The 20,613-nt window shown below is 41.8% G+C and overlaps 1 protein-coding gene across 13 annotated transcripts in view; it reads left to right on the top strand.

Moving 5' to 3' along the window:
* The window catches only part of BRIP1 (BRCA1 interacting DNA helicase 1), a 196,582-nt gene that overhangs the window by 76,432 nt on the left and 99,537 nt on the right, over positions 1 to 20,613 (top strand). For all 13 annotated transcript variants that reach the window (XR_014163229.1, XR_014163230.1, XR_014163231.1 and 10 more), the window contains exons 16-17: positions 1,363 to 1,484; positions 17,229 to 17,341. Coding sequence is in view for 7 of the 13 variants with exons in the window: in XM_081890172.1 (XP_081746298.1) it covers positions 1,363 to 1,484; positions 17,229 to 17,341 (235 nt within the window). In the remaining 6 variants the exon portion in view is untranslated. The remainder of the gene's footprint in view (positions 1 to 1,362; positions 1,485 to 17,228; positions 17,342 to 20,613) is intronic.

Raw genomic sequence — 20,613 nt, 5'->3', positions numbered from 1 at the left:
CAGGAAATGACAAAAAGCCAGTTAGTAGGTTCAAAAGCTCTTCTTTCATGAAATGTACCAGGTCACAAAGAACTTTGAACAGGAGCACTGTTCATCGGGGATATTAGAAATTTGAAAAGAAACTGCAATTATTATTATTATTGCAGTTTCTTTTCAAATTTCTAATATCCCCGATGAACAGTGCTGAATAATAATAATGATGAATAATAATAATAGTAGAATATTACTTGTTGAAAAATCATTCATGACATTGTGCACACTTCATGTAAGTGATGAAAAAATGCATGAATTGGCCAAGAAAAATATTGGAAATACTCTGAGGTTGGTGGATTCTCACTAAATCCTTCCTTAGGGACAAACTCCAGAGGTTGTAGCGAGAGAGAGTTCTGCAGTAGCCCAAAGACTTAACATGTATAGGGTGCTATTGATCCTTGCCTGTGCACAAAGGCGATGATGCCCTGGGTCAGCTTGCTGAGCCAAACTCAGTGAACTGCAGTCGGATGTCTGGCTTTTATTATATGCTGGAGAACCGGTTTTTACCCTGGCCCTTGACACCTGAGAGATATAGGGTTGTAGGACCCATCCAATCATTTTAATTTATTTAAATACTGTATTTTTACATTGCCTTAACCCACCACAACCTGGGGTCTTATGGTTAAAAGTGGGTAAGAATTCTGACAAATAAATGGATAATGAGGAAGAAGACTGAAGGTGTCCACATTGCGGCACTTGCTTTCACTGGCAAGAGCCAACTTCATCAGGTGTACAGGGGAACAGCAGGAAGTAGTCTTCCCAAGTACAAGTCACTTAGGCTAAATTACGCCTTTTCATATAATTTCAATTTTTCATGATTCAAAATAAACATTTTGAAACTCATTGATATCCAGTGACTTCCCTAATTTATTTCCATGGTTCATTTTACATATCTTCCATTCTTGCATATTTTACTATAACCATTCAAGTCATTTTTACACCATTCAAACATTAATTAGCCGCCCAGAGTGGCTGGGGAAACCCAGCCAGATGGGCAGGGTATGTATGTATGTATGCATGTATGTATGAATAAATAAATAAATAAATAAATATTAGTATTAATTAAACTGTTGAATTTATCTTAATGTTGCCAGCATTTTCAGTTTTGTACAATTATTTTCCATATATTCAATAAATGTTTTCCACTCTTCTTTAAATATATGTTCTTATTGCTTTCTCACTCCATGTGTTAAACCTGCAAGTTCTGCATATTCTAACATCTTAAGTTGTCAATCCTCTTTGTCTGGGACCTCGCTCATTTTCCATCGCTTAGCCAAAATTATGAATGATATGATCCATAACGTAAGTTCTTTATCATTCTCATTTAAGATGGGGCACTTCTTATTGCTGTCTGCAGAGGCAAAGTCAGTGAAGGCTTGGATTTCTCTGATGACAATGCCCGTGCCGTTGTAACCATAGGAATTCCATTTCCAAACGTGAAGGACCTTCAGGTAGGAAACTTGACACTGTTAAATCACGTAAGTGGCATCATGTCCAGTTTCAGTATTTTATCACCCACCCGTGTAGAACTGCACACTTGGCCTCTTTCCAAAAGATTGTGTTTTTTGCACATATAAACCAAAGAGCCTTGAAAAGTTATGTACTCATTTGGTTTAGAATCTTGGTTGACCTTCATCTGAATGTGTCCTGCTGTTAGAGCTCTGCTGTCACCTGCTAGCTGTAGCAAAGTGCTTGTTGCTTGAAGGCCTGCAAAAAAAAGGAGAAAAGGCCTGGCTCAAGGGTGAGGGCACTTGTGGCATCCATATATTGTTGGACTCCTCTACCATAAGCCCCAGCCAGTGAGGCCAAAGGTCAAGGGTGATGGAAATTGTAGCTCTAGACCATTCATTACAGAGGCTTCCTATTTATTGTGTGATTTTCATGGTGATTGATGTCGCACACCCCTTTCTTTGCTATAATAAGTTCCACACTCAGATTCAGGAGGCTTCTTGCTCAGCTTTCTGACAAGTAACTAACAAAAGAAAACCTTTAAGAACGCCCTCCCATCAGATGTCAAAGAAATAAACAACTATGACATTTAGAAGACATCTGAAGGTAGCCCTGTTTAGGGAAGTTTGTAATGACTGATGTTTTAATGTATTTTTAACCTTCTGTTGGAAGCCGCCCAGAGTGGCTGGGGAAACCCAGCCAGATGGGCGGGGTAGAAATAATAAATTATTATTATTATTATTATTATTATTATTATTATTATTATTATTAAGATGATGTGCTTACCTAGCTGTTTGCTATTATTGGGTCCAGTGACATGCTTGCCTAGTTGCTAGTATTATTATTATTACTATTATTATTGCTACTGCTGCTGCTGTTGCATTTATTTCCCACTTTTCTCTAAGCTCAGGTTCTTCCTGCTTTCCATTTTATGTTCACAACAACCTTGTGAGGTAGGTTAAGCGACAAGATAGTGGCTCACCCAAGCTCACTAAATAAGCTTAATGACTGAGTGGGGTCCTCTTCCAAGATTCTTAACCACTACACCACAGTGCCCTGAAGTCATAACCAGACAGAGGAATTTCATTGCTACCATACTGGCCCTATCCAGACATGTATTTTAATCTGTAATTTTTCCTTAGAGTGTATACGTTTATATTGATTCTGTTCATTTTAGGGGTTTATCACCTTATTTTTAATGTTGCTCTTTATTGACAATTGTAATGTATATTTTGTTAGTCATACCTCATGTTGTGTCCACTTCAGGTTGCGTGTTTTCGTCTTGCGTTCCACGGCAACCTGGGAATACTGAAATGGGTTTCTTCCGGGATTCACTGCTCACGCATGCTCAGAAGCGCTAAATCGCGTTTTGCGCATGCGCAGAAGTGCCAAATCGCACCGTGCGCCTGTGCAGACGTGGCACTTTGAGTTGCGGGCTTATCACGTTACGGACGGGTCTCTGGAATGGATCCCGTCCGTAACACGAGGTACCACTGTATTTGTGAACCCATTTAATCAAAGTTTTGCTAAATAAATTAAATATCTTAAGTTAGGCGGCAAGAGCTATTACCAGGGTGGTTATAGATGTTAGAAATATTGCCGTTTTCCCTAGATTGTGTAAAGTTAGGTATTGCTAAGCAAGGTTTGGCAAAAAAAAAAAAAAGCCGCTTCATTTGGAAACATTGCTCAGTTTTGACCAAAGTTTGCACAAAACCTGAATTGTATTAAGAATGATAATATATAACTAAGTGGAAACAGAAGACAATGGAAGATCACTACCACACTCTCATTTGAGCTTGTGGAATGATTTATTGAACTGAGCCAATACAGACATTTGGGACATTAACTTCTATTCTTGTAGGAGGTTGTGATGACCAATATGTTGTGTGTTCTTTGTTGCTTGTGTAGTTCTGTTTACCTAAAAATGAATAAAAAATGGAATGGCAATATGTATATACAGTGAGAAATCTAAGGACACCTTGAGACATCTCCAGGAAAAAGTATTGCAATTTGGGTCAGGTTGACCCCGTTTGTGATCTGAGTGCTGGGAGGGACATGCGATGATAGCCTTACATCAGCAAGTCAATTCACAAAAGCCATTACGGTGGTTTGTCCCCAGGAGAAGAGGAAAACCATCAAGACCTCTTTTAACTTCATCCAGTAGGTGTTATTGAGGAGCACCACATTTATTCCCCACTCCCTCTAGCATTCTGTGCTGAGTTTCGCCCCTGGTCAGCTTGGCCCTTGGCTGCAAAGGTGTTCTGAGCATTCATCTGCCAGCTGTCTTTGGGGCCATGTCAACATGGCAGGGTAAGCCAGCAGCCTTTTCTTGTATCTAGAGTGAAAGCAATGCTCTCTATTGAATTCCTGCCACTTGCTACTGAAGTAATTGAAGTCTTTCCTGAGACTGGGGCTGAGGGTGAGCAACGGGGAAGATTAAGTACTTCTGAAGAAGAGGGACTTGACTTGACTGGGGAAACTCTCTGACATAAAGCGGCCAGAGGCCATCTACCATTACTGCACATCTGCTGATGCACTTTGTAATAGAAAAACACACTGGCATGCAGAAGAGCTGGTCTGTGGTCCTTTGTTTATTATGATGATGATGAAAGATTTCTTAGTTTACAAAAACGTGTGCATTGTCTCTTTTTTCAAGTTGCGTTTTCTACAGATCAGTTTCATTTGCTGTGAGACGTTAGTGTTGCATGCAATATTAGTTTGGGAAGAAAAGAGGGGGATGGTGGGGTGGTAATGCTTCTATTCTTTTAAAATAAATTAAAAAAATTAAATTGTCCAGTAGCACTTTAGAGACCAACTAAGTTTGTTCTGGGTATAAGCTTTTGTGTGGAGTTTTGTATAGGTTCTCTTACAATTTGCTTGTTGTATTACCTGGGTGGTGAGAGAGGTTGAGGGTGGCCTAGGGTGTGGTTGGTTGTCTTTGGTTGGCTGTAGCAATATTTGTTTATGTGTGGGGGGTGGATTTTTGGATCAGGTTAGCCAGATTGATTTGTATGCTGTCAGCAGATTCTTCTTGTTGTCTTATTGGGCTATGTATATGATAAAGGGGAACCATACTGGGCTGAAGGCGTCTTCTACTTGTCCCCGTGTCAGTTTCAGTTTGTTGGTTAGTTTTTCTAGTAAGACTGTTTCCCATATTATTTGATACCATTGGTCCATGATTACTCCTGATAGGTATCTCCAGTGTCTGGCTATGATTCTTCTGCCTGCTGAGAGTAGGTGGGTTATGAGCTCTTTATAATGTGAGTGGGCAATATTATCTTGGAAGATGTTCAGTAGGGCCAGTTCTGGTGTGACTTCTAATACTTGCTTAGTTATTTTGCATATTTCTTGTATGACTTATGTTCCAGAAGAGTTGGATTTGGGGACATTCCCACCACATGTGAAGGTATGTGCCTGTGGAGGTAAAGCCTCTCCATCATTTTGGCAAGGCTCCTGGGCATATCAGCACTAGTTTCCGTGGCTTTAGGTACCATCTGTAAGTAAGTTTCAGGGTGAGAAATTCCCAGTATAAACCATAGAGCCCTCTCTTAAATAACTGTATCGGGAGCCCCTTTATGTGCCTTTATCATTTTAACTTTGTGATTGGAAGGTAATTAGAACATACTCTTGAATCTCATATTTACACATCCCACCAATAACCCTATTAAGACTTGTGCAGAATCGGAAGGAATGAAATTCACTGCGTGTACCACAATAAAAGGAAATGTGATGAAGATGATGTATAGATGGTATGTTACACCAGTGAAGTTAGCAAAGATGTATAAAGCAAGCAATAAATGTTGGAAATGTAAAGAAAAAGAAGGAACATTTTATCATATGTGGTGGGAATGTAAAAAAGTAAAAAGCTTTTGGGAGATGATATATAATGAGATGAAAAAATGTTGAAATATACATTTATTAAGAAACCAGAAGCATTTTTATTAGGAATAATAGGAAATGAAGTTAATAAGAAAGAATGGAAGTTGTTTTTGTATGCAGTAACAGCAGCAAAAATATTGTTGGCTCAAAAATGGAAACGAGGAATTGCCTATGATTGAGGAATGGAGAATGAAGTTGACAGATTACGCGGAACTTGATAAATTAACAGGAAGGATCCGGAACCGACGGAACCAGAGATTCACTGAAGACTGGACTAAATTTACAGAGTATATGCAAACACTATGTGATGATCAAATAACGTTTTCAGGAAGTTCTGTGAAAATGCAAGGTAGAAATATTGTTAAAAAATAAGGGATAAATAAGATATTAAGGTAGTGCAATATTAAGTAAGAAATGTGGAAGAAGTAAGCAGAACGGAGAATCATCAGAAAGGCTGAGGGAAGTAAAAAAAGAGGATGTTGGTGATAAATAAGATGTTTGTTTTGTATGTTGTTTTTTATATTGGAAAATTAATAAAAATATTTATTAAAAAAAGACTTGTGCAGAATTACAGGACTTGAATGTGTGGCAGATCTTATTATTCATTTTGATTATTTTTAAAATTGTCAGTTGTTTAATTTAAATGTTATTTTAATGAATTGATTTTCGTAATGGAGACACCTTTTGCATTCTTCTCTTGGTTATATTTGAGGAGAATCAACCAATCTCAGTCTCCCCTGCTCCAGATATAGGGAGATTTTTTGCTGCAGAGTTTGAGAGTTGCTATATCAGTCCTTAATGAAAGAGAAGCAGGGAGTTTGAAAAGCGGAACCTTTGCACTTGCTTGTATATTATGGGAGTGAAAAATAATTGCTGTAATCTTCAGAAGCTGGCTGTTACAGCAAAAATAAAGAGAGCGCTGTTAAGAGTCCAGCACAAAGCTCTGGTACTCTCAGTGGGGAGGGCTTTGGAGAAGCAGGAAAATGCATTTCTGAGCCAAAAAATGACTTCTTTGGCTGTGACCAGATTTCCTCTGCCCACCTCTGGGACTTCAATGTTGAGGTAGGAAAATGTGATTTTTGGAGCCAAGTGTGGCTTGGTGAGCCTTACTTGTAATTTACTACTCTTTCCTCGGGGACCTAAAAATAAGGAAAGTCTCCGTGAAATGTTGATAATGGGCAGCTCTGAAGTGCAGACCTCAGGCTAGTGTTCCCAAAGAGGATTTCTTCACTTCCACCTTTCCTAGATGACTCTTAAGAGACCATAATTCAGTAAGAGCCACTTTCGGCAGGAACGTTGCGTATGAGGCACTGGGTGTAGAAATAAACAAACAAGGGTTTTTTTATTTGTGTGTGTGTGTAAACTTAGAGATTATTGGCTTCCTTTCAATTGATAAAAATATAGCCGTGATGTGGTTTACACATTCATACGTGTTGGTGTCTATCTTGAAGTAAAGGCCACTGTGGTTCAAATGTTAACTTAGGAAGGTATCTAACAGCATAATTTGTGAACCATGATGGAGTACATCAATTCAGTTACACATTTCAGTGCTTCAGGATTGTGTTAATGAGGCGAAATATTTTTCAAGTTCATGACCTTGGCTTCTTCACTGCCCTGATGAGGAATCAATTGAATCGAGGTGGCTAATGCTTCTCACTGACAGAGGACGACTTTCGATTACCCATCAGGAATACCTATGTACCCGTGCCTGCCCTATTGCAGCTAGCAGAGAGAAAATACCTCTCTTGTCATAGCCCCATCTGCACTAGACATTATGCCCTCTGAAATTAAGTGCATATTGGCTGTTTGCTAAAACGCAATAAACTGACTGACTGACATTACAGCCATGAGGTTGTCCATGGTGACTTTGGGCCAGTCGCTGTCTCTCAGCCTAACCTACCTCACAGGGTTGTTCTGGGGAATAAAATGAATTTGGAGCGGTGGATGGGAAACCCATGTGTGCTGCCTTAGGGTTTCTGGAGGAAAAGCAGGATATAGGTCTAGTAAAAGAACATCTTTCGTGACCTTGTATAAATATTTGGCCCTTATAATTGCTGTGAAACGCTGCCCTCTCAAAATGGGAATCGCGCAGTAATGCCACTGTATCATTCAAAGTTACAGTGCAGAAATATTTTAAAGGAAATTGCCAGTTAAGGGTGCTGGAGGCTACCTGTAATTTTATACAGCCTTGTAAAGTCCCTTTGCCAGATGGCAGTAAAACCCGTAACACTGAAGTTCAGATTAAGGGCTTGGGGTTGGCAAACCACTACTGGAGCGACATTTAATCTCCGTACCTTGGCACAAGTTTCAGAAAAGCTTTCGCATAAATATACCCTTCAGTGAAACCTTCTGACAAAGAGACAAACTTTTTCCTTTATACCTTCGGTAGTTTACTTTTCTGATCCAAGAAGAAGGCGGGAGGGGGGAATATTCCAAAGTGATTTTCTTGTGTTTAGCTTGTCCTTAGCAAGTAGCGCTGACCTTTAAGTTTTTACTTTACTGTCAAAGTATGTCGAAGGCTTTAAAAGTGAAGCTATCACCTTGGGGAATTGTAAGGATGACTGACACTTACCACTTCACCTTAGACGCAGTGGCACTGAGCGTATGCAGCCGCGTTGTACCTCAAGGGAAGCTGTTTGATTTTTTCTTCACTTCTGCTTCACTGGAAATGGATTGGATTTTCTCTTCAGAGGAGAGTTTTCGTTGCATTAGATTTTAATCAAGTCACTTGCTCGCAGTCCCTCAAAGCCTGCACAACTGTGATGAGTAGATGGGGCCCGGGGTGAATGTGCTACATGATTTGTCAAAGCCGTAGAACTTCAAGATCTCAGAGAGGCCGTGTGCCGTAGTTTGACAACACTAGAAAGTGTTTCCCTGGTTGCAATGTTATATAAGCCTCCCCTCTTTTCTTTGTCACTGGGATTAAGGACGCAAAGGGGAAAGAGCCAAGTCCAAGCTGTATTGTGTATCACAAAGAGAAAGCACCAATGTGGGGTAGTGGCTGGAGCAATTGTCTGGTAAGGACAGCCAACATGGTGCCCTCCAAATGTTGCTGGACTAAAAACCCCATTATCCCTGGCCTCTGGCCATGCAGGCTGTGGCTGATGTAAGATGGAAACTAACAACATCTGAAGAGCACCACATTAGCTACCCATGCTCTAGAGTTTGGCACCCCCAAATTCAGCCCTCCAGATGTTTTGGGACTACAGTTCCCATAATCCCTGATCACTGGTCCTGTTAGCTAGGGGTGATGGGAGTTGTAGTCCCAAAACATCTGGAGGGCTGAGTTTGGGGGTGCCTGCTCTAGAGAGACCTGGGTTCAAATTCCCAAATAGTCCAAGATCACCCAGTGAGTTTTATGACTGAGAATTTGAATCTGGAACTCTTTAGTCCATGGGTAGCCAACTTGGTGCTCTCCAGATGTTGGATTCCATCTCCCATCAACCCCAGCCACCATGGTCAATGGTCAGGAATGATAGGAGCTGTATCTCAACAAAATCTGGATGGAAGGAATCCAAATGATTGGCTCATATATCTTAATTTATGGGCAGACTCATATCTACTTATTTAAGTTGCTTGCATACCATACCACCCTTCTTACAAGTATACTCCAAGGTGGTTCAGAATAAAAAATTCAAATATGCAATTATAGGTATGGGAGAAGGCAGCTAAGAGCACCCCCAAAGTACATATTAAATTCAGTTGAGAGATCAGGAGGGGACTGCAAAATCATGTCTTTCCTACCCCTTCCATTTGCCTCTACCATAGGATTTCTTCTTGCCTGCCTTAAGCAGAGTGAAGTGTTGCATCAATCAGTCATGGTTAACATGGTTCCTCCTTAACCAGGGTTTGTGCTGAACAGCTTCAGCTCTTGTTTATGCAAGAGTGATAAAGATATCGTGGTATGTGTGAAAGGGCCCTTATGACCTAAATGCAAACATTTAGCTTTCATTTGTGAGACTCTGGTCTTTTTTAATGTCTGCTTCGGCAGCTTGCTCTTGCAATAGTTCCAAGATAGCAGCCTCCCCTTCGTATTTTAGCCCCAGAAGACTAATAGAGACTTGAATGTTCAAATCTTAGCTTTTAGTGACTCCACCGAGGAGCCTGGATCTTTTGAAGTGTGCTCTTGTGACCCCCCAAGTCTTTATACATGCACTATTTAGTCTTAATTCTCACAGATGTTACCCCTCCGTTTGAAGGTGGTGGGGATGTTAAAAGCTGCAGTGTTTAATGCTGCTCCCACTTGAAAAGATTTTTATTTATAAAAAGACCGGGGGGGGGGGTGATGTTTCACTTCTCACACTAGCTGGCTTTTATGGCTGCTTGGCAGTCACTAGGCCAAGGGTGGGTGGGGACAACTAGGTGGCAAGCTGCATTGTGAAGGAGCATAATCATTGCTATTTCAGGTGGAAGCAAAGCTCTTCTGACATGTGAAATCTTAAGCAGTTATTTCTCATGTCGTTTTCGTATAGGAATGGGATGTGTCTCCCGCTTTCCCTCCCTCTTTCTGCCATTGTCAGATGTTGAACATTATAATCTGAAAACATTAAGACTGGGTGCCGGCCAACCCCCCTCTCCACCCTCCCGCCGAACATCAGAATGTGAAAATGTTAGGACTGTGGTAGCAAATACTAGATGACAATGGCAGAAAGTTTCTGCCTCTGCTCTGTTCAAGATGGCTGTGAAATGGCCGTCTTTGTGACTGGTGTAAAAGGGAGCGTGGCTCTTCTGCTTTCTTGAATGATGTTGTCATTGGATCTCAGGGCCGTGACTTTTGAACTTCCTGCATTCTGGGAAACTTTTCCACGTGGGCTTCTCTCTTAAGGAGAACCCAGTGCATCTGCCATGCAGTACTTGCAATATTGCAAAGGGTTCTTAGGTCATTGCCCAAAGCAGTGGTAGCCAGTATCTGGCCCCACAATATTGCTGGAGTGCAACTGGCATCCTCCCTGACCATTGGCCGTGCTGGCCTGGAGTTGATGGGACTTGTAGCCCAGCAACATCTGAAGGGCACCACGTTGCTCTTGATTCCCCATCTTGGATGCACACTGTGGGGCTTCACTATCACTCAGCATGTACATTTCCAAGGTTCCCCTTACTTTGGGCACAGGAAGGAAAGATTAGTAGCAGTGGGAAAACCTGTATTTCAAGGAAGCTCATGGGGAAAGACCTTAATTCAGTGTTAGAGTGCACATGCTTTACATACAGAAGGTTCCAAGTTTGATTCTTGACATTTCTGATCGTGGGAAGAGACCCTTTCTCTTCTTGAGACCTTGTAGAGGTCAGTGGAGACAATACTGGGCTAGAGAGACCTAAAGTCTGACCTGGTACAAAGCAGCTTCATGTGTTCCTAAGCTTGTCCACCAGTACTAGTGTTCAGCCATATTATTAGGACCAGGGTCCTTTAAGGACTGCCTTACCCTGTACATCCCAGTAGAGATGTACTGAGATCATCTGGGAAAGCCCTTCAGGCTCCACCCCCTTGTATAGAACTTAAAGGACCAACCCTCTTGCTTGAAGACAGGCGTTCTTCTTCCCTTCCATTGCCTCCCTCTTGGTGTGCTCCCTGCACTTCCAGACTGGTTCTTCAGATTTGAAGAAAGGCTGTCTGTGAGGTCCAGGCTCTGGCCCAGGTCTGGGAGAGGGACATCTATCCTTTACCTTAGGGAGCAAAATATATTGGGTTCATTTAGTTTGTAAAAGCCTGTTTTAGTTTGTTCTCCCCCAACCAGCACTCCCCATTAATTTTTAGCAAGATATTGCACTGTATTAGATTAAAGCTGCTTCTCTTGAAACTTGTGAAAAATGTACCAGATTTGTAAAAAAAAAATACAGTCTGTTTTCCTTGTATTTAGAATATGCAGTGTACAAAGCCCAAAGCAGCAATTAATAATAATAATATAATAATAATTTATTATTTGTACTCCACACCAGCCCGCCTCCTGTCCCCCCCAAAACAGTACTTCTGTCTTGTTAGGATTCAACTTCAATCCATTAGCTGCCATCCATCCTCCAACCGCCTCCAGGCACTCACACAGGACCTTCACCGCCTTCACTGGTTCTGATTTGAAAGAGAGGTAGAGCTGGGTATCATCTGCATATTGATGGACACCCAGTCCAAACCCCCTGATGATCTCTCCCAGCAGCTTCATATAGATGTTAAAAAGCATGGGGGAGAGGACGGAACCCTGAGGCACCCCACAAGTGAGGGCCCAGGGGTCTGAACACTCATCCCCCACCACCACTTTCTGAACACGGCCCAGGAGGAAGGAGCGAAACCACTGTATAACAGTGCCCCCAGCTCCCAGCCCCTCTAGACGGTCCAGAAGGATGTTATGGTCGATTGTATCAAAGGCCACTGAGAGATCCAGCAGAACTAGGAAACAACTCTCACCTTTGTCCCTAGCCCGCCGGAGATCATCAACCAGCGCGACCAAGGCAGTTTCAGTCCCATGATGAGGCCTGAATCCCGATTGGAAGGGATCAGTCAGTAAAATTTATATTGCGATAGTTTGCCCTGATAACTGTGTTTACAGTATGCTGATACTGGATGGAAAATGTTTCTTCTGCGAATTCTTCCTGCTCTGGTGTGGGTTTTTGCTTTAAACTGTTTTGGGTCGAAAGGTTCCTCCTTTGGCTACAGATAAAACCTTTCTGCATGAGTGTCTGGTGGACAATGTGTTTATTTTTACTGAGGCAAAGTTTTCTTAATGGTTTGAATCCCTACGTTTTAACAGGTTTAGTCCTTATATTTATTTAATGGGCTGAACTCCCGCTTCTAAAAGGCTTTATCGCTCAGGAATAAAGCAGTGCCATGCCGATCTTAACATTTTGTTTATGTGAGGATATTTTAATCTCTTTAGAGCTTCCAGTGTCACATGTTCTGAGAATCGTATCAGCTTTATGTCGAAGCTGCTTGTTGAACTAAGCCGATGTTTCCAAAAAAATTTGATATCATTTTTTTGGTGGGGGTTTAGGGTTAAAGTTGGAAGCATGCTTGACTCCTACATTCAGAATGCCCTTGCTTCCTTCCTGTCTAATCTTGATCAGCTCCTAGAATAAAAGGCAGGCATGCTCCTTGCAAAGGCAAGATAGCCCAGTGATTATTGCCCCATGGCTTCCCTCCCTCCTTACTGCCCCGTCACCCTTGGATGTGGTAGAGCAGCTGCTTTGCACGTATAAAGTCCCCGGTTCAATCTCCAGCACGTCTACATAGGGCTTAGAATATCCCCTGCTTGAAACCCTGGAGAGTCACTGCCAGCCAGTGTAGACAGTACTGAGCTATGTGGACCAGCTATCTAATAACTCAGTATAAGGCTTTATGTTACTATATTTGTTGTGTGCGTGCGTCTTAAAAGAACTTAAATGTCTGATAGAATAGAAGATGCGTCCACAGAGCTTTCCACAGTCAAGAAGAGAGGAAAGATTCTTCGAGTGGAATTTGTCTAGGGCCTCATCTGGCACCTTTTCGCTGGCTTGGTGTTGGTGGATAGACAGACTGAGATGTTTAGGCATTTAGATATTTAGGCTTTCCCATCCGAAACATAGAAGGCAGCAGTGTTCTTATCTCCAACCCCTTTGAGGTCAGTTCATCTGAACTGGGTTGCCCAAGACCACCCAGCAAGCAGTGCTGAAAGTTTGTGACGTCCTCCTAACATGGTTGTTCATAATTTTTCTAGCTCATTTAGTATTCCCCGCACCCCAAAAGGCATGTTGCAAATTCTTGCCTCCTTTAGCACTGGCACGGACCTCATGGGATAGGCTAAGCGGAGAGATAACGGTTCATCCAAGGCCACCCAAAGAGCTGTGCTGCTAGCCTCCCAAACCTGGAGCCAGCGTGGTGTAGTGGTTAAGAGCGGCGGACTCACAATCTGGTGAACCGGGTTCGCTTTCCCACTCCTCCACATGCAGCTGCTGGGTTCATGTCTCCGCTCCTCCGCTGCTGGGTGACCTTGGGCTAGTCACACTTCTCTGAAACCTCACTCACCTCGCAGAGTGTTTGTTGTGGGGGAGGAAGGGAAAGGAAATTATTAGCTGCTTTGAGACTCCTTAAGGGGAGTGAAAGGTGGGATATCAAGTCCAAACTCCTCCTCCTCCTCCTCCTCCTCCTCCTCCTCCTCCTCCTCCTCTTCTTCTTCCTCTCTGACTTGATGCTGTCCATACAGGCTTCTCTTGGAGCAGCAGAATTTCAAGTTATAAGAACATAAGAATCTGCTGGATTTACAACCATAATCCGTTCCGGAGGTCCCTTTGTAAACCAAAACAGGTTGTAACCCAAAGCGCACTTTCGCCAATGGAGCCTCCAAAAAAATGGGTGGTAATCCAAAAAAGGTTTGCAAACAGGGACACGCACTTCTGGGTTTGATGTGTGTAATCCAAACGTATGCAAACCAGACTGTTCGCAAACCAAGGTATCCTGTTCTCACAGTGGCCTGTCAGATACTTGTGGGGAACCTGCAAGTAGGACCCAAGCACAAGAGCACTCCCACCTCTTGCAGTTTCCAGCAAGTGGGATTCAGAAGCACTGTTGCCTCTAACCATGGAAGCAGAGCCGAACCATTGGTGGGCTCACCCGCCATGAATTTGTCTAATCTCAAGTATGCTCTACAACATATGTTCTGTAATGTGTTTTTAATGTTGTACACCACCCTGGGATCTTCTGATAAAGAGTGGTAGGAATATTATTATTATTATTATTATTATTATTATTATTATTATTATTTATTATTATATTATTTGATTTTTTTATGACTTAGTGGTATATAAATATTTTTATAAATGAATTAAAAAACAGGGGTGAAGCCCTCCATTTCCAGTGTGCCCTCCCTCTTGATTCTCCAAAGAAGAATCTCTCTTCTATCCCTTCCTGTATTTCACCCGCCCCCCCTTGCTAAATATCTTCTCCATAATGTGTAATTAACCTTCTGCATGGAGAAAGCACTAAAAGGGGGGAGGGCACTTGAGGAAGACGATCCAGGCCCTTTAAATCATTCCAAAGCATTTCTTTGCTCATAGATTGGAAGGCAAAAAGTTTTTGTTTACAGCCTGTTCTTTTCTTTCTTGAAAACTCGGCTTGGTGTGGAAATGGTGGGGAAGGGGACGAAATAGAGCAAGAGGAGGGAACATTCTTGGTTAATGTTCAGTTGCAGGGGAGGTCTGTCTAATTAAGCATTAAGGAAACAGTGGTTAACAGGTATAATGCTGTTAGACTCCGGCTAATATGAATGCGACCGTGACCTCCCAGATAGATCAAAGCCTAATCTCTCTGACAGCTACAAGATGACATGGCTTGCCACAGGCCTTCTGCTGCTCCTCGCTGGAGCTCTTTGTCTGCAAAGCATGCCTGATAGCTAGGAGTATATTTTTAAGGATGAACAGGTAGAAGTAAAGGGCTGTCTTTTGACATTTTAACTAATCCCTTCTAGCCTGTGCTTTACTTGCACATTTAGGATATTTGCTAGCAGGAGACGCTGGCTTTTCCACATATGCAGCATGTCATGTTGAATCGGGCGTCACGGTGATGCCTGATAATGCAAACGTATACAGTGAAATGGATTCTGATTGCGTTAAAGTGACGTGCGCTGACCTTTTACCTGTTACGTGATTCACAAGGAACGCTTTAACCCTTAATGAGCAGACACAAGGGTTTGAATTTATTTTCTGTTATTCTGTTATTAAGCAGTGATACACTGTGTCTCTACACCCCCCCTCCAAAAAAAGCTGCCTTGTTATTTAAAATAGCTATACAGTTTTTATATCCAGGGGTCAGCAACTAGAAGCCCCAGGGACAAATCTGTCCTCCCACACGTTACCTTTTCCAGGAAACTTAGTTGCTGACCAAAGGCGGCCTTTTATTTTCCATCATTTACTTACAGAGGTTCATGTCCTGCTTAGCTCAAGAAGGGCAGAGCTCCGAAGTAACATGGGGTGGCTAATTTTGCATGGCATTAAGTGCAAAGAAATGTAAGGCACAGACCAGATCTGCCCTGTGAGGCAGAGCCTATTGTTCTTTTGCATAGGACCCTTTCAGTAACATTAAAAGAGGATTAGACAAATTCATGGCTGTCACTGGCTGCTAGCTCTATTGGCTATGCTCCAGCTCCACGGTTGGAGACAGTATGTCTCTGAATGCCAGTTGCTGGAAATCAGAAGTGGGGAGAGTGCTGTTTTACTCAGGTCCTGCTTCTGAGCTTCCCACAGATACCTGGTTGGCCACTGTGGGTCACTGGAGTTGACAAGCCTTTGGCCTGATCCAACAAGTTCTGCTTTAGTTCCTGGATGTTTCTGTGAGGTTGCAGAAGAGAATGTGGGTCTCAGGCAGCCTTGCTGCACTGATCATCAGAATGGAAGGGGCAGGATATATATATATATATCGCCTAGACACCCCAACTTTTACACGGGAAGACACCCGAGGACACCAAAACCTGCATTCCTGTACCCGTGAAAATCTACGAAAGCAAATATCTCACCTCGTCGAAACGTCGCCTAGACACCCCAACTTTTACACGGGAAGACACCCGAGGACACCAAAACCTGCATATATATATATATATAGAGAGAGAGAGAGAGAGAGAGAGAGAGTGTGTGTGTGTGTGTGTGTGTGTGTGTGTGTGTGTGTGTGTGTGTCTGGAACTGGAAATGGTTTGCAAAAACTACTTGGGGCCTGTTCTATATAAGGCTTGCTCAGCAAACTTTAAATGCAGTAGGGGGGACCTTCAGCCCCCAATCAATAAATTCTGAGTGACGGAAACAAATATTAGATCTGTGAAATCAAACTGGATTTATTTTCTGGCTGCAAAGTTTGAATTTGTAAATTTGACAGGCTGTTTTTTCTAAAAGGGCATAGGCACATAAAATAACATAAAAAGAAAAGAATCCTTACCCAAATTCGAGTTGAAAGTTACCTGTCAGAAGTGGTTAGAAGTCTGCTGCTTTATCTCTTGAAGCGTGTCCTTTCAGTTGTCAGTTTTAAAAGGTTAATATAGAACAAAAGAGCAGTGAAATTAACCTTCCTTTGTGTAGCTTTATGCCTTTCGTTTTTCAAACTAAACCTGTTGTTGAGCTTGAATAGCAGGCCTGGGCTTTTCCATCCTGATCCAAGTGCCTTCCCTGCCTTTGGAAAAGGAGGGCAAGGAGCTTGGCTTGGCTTGCTGGTACTCAATATTCCACTTTCTGAAAAATTCCATCTCGTGTCTGAGCAGATAGATGTGTGAGGAGGAGTTCTAACTATTTTTTAGCCTGTGCTTCACAAGAGAGGGGAGGTAGAATTGTACCCCCACCTATCCACAGGAAGTACCTGTCCTGTTTCCAGGGCTACCAGAGGTCCACAGACTGGATGTAATGGATGTCTTAGAATCATAGTTTGCCCTAACTGCCCTTTAGATCCAAATCATAATTTGTTTTTCAGCTATTCAGTGCAAAGCATGGTTTATGCAGTTTCCCACTTTGCTGAGAATCCTCATAGTCGTAGCAAAGTGAGGAGACATGTGCACTCAGGGGGGAAAGTGGAGTGAAAGAAAAGAAAGGTGATATCAACTATTTTACCAACATGTACAATGTTAACAGACTGAGAACCATAAGAAGCATTTTAAAATATTTTTGTAACTGGTTTTCCTAGACTTGCATCCATAAACAAAGTTAAGTATAGACTCCAGCTCGGAAAGTTCTTTCAGAGTTATAAAATTAATATATAGATATCTGCTGGTTACCTGAATTAGTTTTATTTATCATTTTGTCCACAATAATAGAGCAGTTTGGCAGCTGAAAAAGCCATTCTCTTGTTTTGATAATTACTTGATAAGGCAAATTAACAGTTGTACTACTTGAAATTTATGCAGGAATTTTAAAATATATTGTAATTTCTCCAGGTTGAGCTTAAGAGGAAGTACAATGACCTACATTCCAAAGACAGAGGACTTCTACCAGGCAGCCAGTGGTATGAAATCCAGGCCTTCAGAGCTCTCAACCAAGCATTGGGCAGGTGAGTAGAATTAGATTATTCCTGTATAGATCCATATATATTTGGGGCTTTATCTATTTTTGCTTTGTTTTGTTTGCAAAATTGCAATTAATCGAAAACAAAACTATTAGAGACACAAACAGGTGAACAAGAATCATAATCAGAGATGAGAAGGGTGTGGCAGGGGCAGGAGTTGCCCCCACGTCCTGACCTGGAGACGCTGGCAATTGAACCTGGAACTTTGTGCATCCAAAGTGGGTGCTCTGCCATTGAGTCACAGCCCTTCTTCCAACCCTCCAACAACCAACAAAGTAGAGAGGTGACCCTAAACATTGGAGGAAAAAAATCCCACTTATAGCTGAACCCAGTAGCTCCCTCACTTTGCTGTAAGTGAACTATAATCTGCAGTCTTGTAAACATTTGTGACCTGCATTCTCTGTGGACTAAACATCTTGTACACCAGTTCAGCTAAAGCTGAAGTGATGTTTTGTAGAATCGAGTAACAAGGCATTTTGCAAAGCAGTACTGGAGATTTCTGACTGTAGCCTGCACCTTCCGCGCTTTCAAGCTATGCCACTTGTATTGTAAAGTTTTCTTTATATGTCATTTCATTGTCTTACTCACTAGGCTTGCCAAACCTGGTGTTGTTTGTTTGTTCTAAAAATCAGGCATGCACATCTAGCAGAGCATTTGCTTCTTTGGGAAATATGAATATTCATCTGTTCCTTTCAAAAAAAAAGTATCTTGGTCTTCTTGGAAACAAAGTACACAGCTTTCCAAAAGCAAAAAAAGCTTCCCTCTTTCTCCTTAGTATTTGCTGAGAAGGTGCCTCTTCACTGCTGTTGTTTTTTCTACATCAAACTAGTAGGGGAATAAGTGCTTTAAACAAATAAGTGCTTTAAACAAAAAAAATTCTGATAAAGAAATGGGAACATCAATAAAAACTAGCAGCCTCTCATAGCCAGCATTGCTGAGGGATTTTAAGAAACCACAAAATCACTACAGGTTTGAAATCGGTTGTTAAGATTAGTGCAGTTTCAAAAGGTTCAGTGCACCATCCTGTCTTAAAATAGTCATATCAAAATATAGACAAAAACCTGCTCCTTGATCTCAGGAACCATGTGGTTATGACATCTAAAAAGTTGTCCAAATGCATAGCAAACAGACAACTTTCCAAAAATAGAGTAGATATTTCTTATCATTATCATCTGGTTAGAGCATGATGCTGATAATACCATGGTCGCAGATTCAATACCCATATGAGACAGCTGCATATTCCTGCATTGCAGGAGGTTAGACTAGATGATCCTTGGGGTCCCTTCCAACCTGGCAGTTCTATCTAGGCTGCCTACAGTATCTAGTGTGTTTCATACACCAGAAGATAGACACAGCTTTTCCCCTTAGGCTTGCACTCTAAAATGTCTGGGGGGCGTAGCTCTGCAATGGAGCATCTGCTTTGTAGGCCGAGGATCCCAGGTTCATTCCCCAGCACCTCCAATTAACAGAAACAATTATTGGATGATGAGAAGGACCTCTCTCTGCCTGAGACCCTGGAGTCCAACAAAACAGGACTGGGCCAGATGGCAGCTTGCTATGGCTGGAGGGAGATTGGTATGGAAAACCAAAAGGAATGTCTTTAAAGGGATTTAAGTCCAGCTGGAGGCAGGGAAGGACCTTTAGCTCAGTAGAAGAACATCTGCTTTGCATGCAGAAGTTCCTTCCCCATCCCTAGAAGAACTGTTATGAATAGGTTTTCACCCATAGGACCATCCCATAGTGATGGAGATGGAGCAGTGGAAGGGTTTATCATGGAATGAGATTGCAAGGTAGACCTCATCTACTTGTGACCTAGATTCACATGTGTCTCTGAGGTGATATAACTCAGAAAAATCCCCTAACTGTAAAAAAAAACATTTTAAAAAAACAACAAGAAAGATCCTATAAATCCACCTGAAATTATAGTGTGGCTGCCAAACTAAACCCTAACCAAGATTTACAGGTACAAAATATCTGCCCATGTGAAGGACATAGTTATTTCATGGGTTTTTATTTTGTATTCCAACATGCATAAACTGACAAATAAAAGGTGAGCTGGTTTAAGTCTCAGATGTGGCGTTTTCATATTGCTGTGGTAGTATTTGAAGTAACATGAAATCCATGAAATGTGATCACTTGGGGGGGAGGGAATATGCCAGATGTTGCGCATGGCCAGGTGACAACTCTGCCATGAAATTGCAGCATTGCTTCACTTGAAAGGTGTGGGATATGTCTCCAGTGGGCCCAATACATTTATTTTAACTACACAATTTTGCACTTGGCTTTCGTTTTTCTGGCTATTTCCCCCACACTCCCCTGGTGATGAAGACTTCACTGAAAGGCCACCTGCAGAATTTTCTGGTGGTGAGCTTGTTACAGGCTCTTCATATCAATAAGAAGGGCCAGTCTCTTAAGAGTTGCTTCTGCGCAAGTCCCTGGGCACTAGGGAGTTGCACAAGGAGCAACGGGTGGGTTATGTTTCTAGAAACTCATAAGAAGAGGCCTATCAGATAAGACCAAAGGCCCATTTAGCCCAGTATTGTGTTCTCACAGTGGCCAACCAGATGCCAATGGGAAGTTAATGAGAAGGACATGAGTGCGCTATCCCTACTTGCGATTCCCAGTGACAACTATTCAGAGGAATATTGCCTCTTGTTACCCTTAGCCTTATTTTGTCTTCATTCCCCTTTAAAGCCATCTGTACTGGTGCCCATCACAATATTTTGAGGTAGTGAGGGCCATCAGCATGGATATGTTGCTGTGAGATTCCTGGTGGATTGTGCCTAGTGACATTTTTTTTAAAAAAATTAGTCCTTAAGATGCAATTGCAATTAGTTCTCAAGGTGCCACAGGACTGTGTTGTTATTACTGATGCCATTGTCCAGCAAGCTTAGTGGCAGAAAAATGGTTACATCCGTGATCAAAGTACAGGTGGTTGGATATGAAATAAACATGCCTCTCTTTTATTTTTGTTATTATTAATATTATTCATTTCATTTCTATACCGCTTTACATTTATATTTTTAAGAAAACATCTCAAAGCGGTTTACAACACATGATTTTTTTTAAAAAAACCAATCCAGAATAAAATATTACTGAAGAAAGTCTATTATGGTTATGGTTATAATTTTATTTGTACTGTGCCCATCTGACTGGGTTGCCCCAGTCACTCTGGGCAGCTTCCAAAAAAAATCTAAAACACTGTGAGACATCAGACTTTAAAAACTTCCCTATACATTCAAAGCAATAATTAACAG

The sequence above is a fragment of the Podarcis melisellensis genome, assembly GCF_964234715.1.
Source record: "Podarcis melisellensis genome assembly, chromosome: 15".
NCBI lineage: Eukaryota > Metazoa > Chordata > Lepidosauria > Squamata > Lacertidae > Podarcis > Podarcis melisellensis.
The sequence above is the reverse complement of the archived record's forward strand: the minus strand, read 5'-3'. Positions and strand labels throughout refer to the sequence as shown.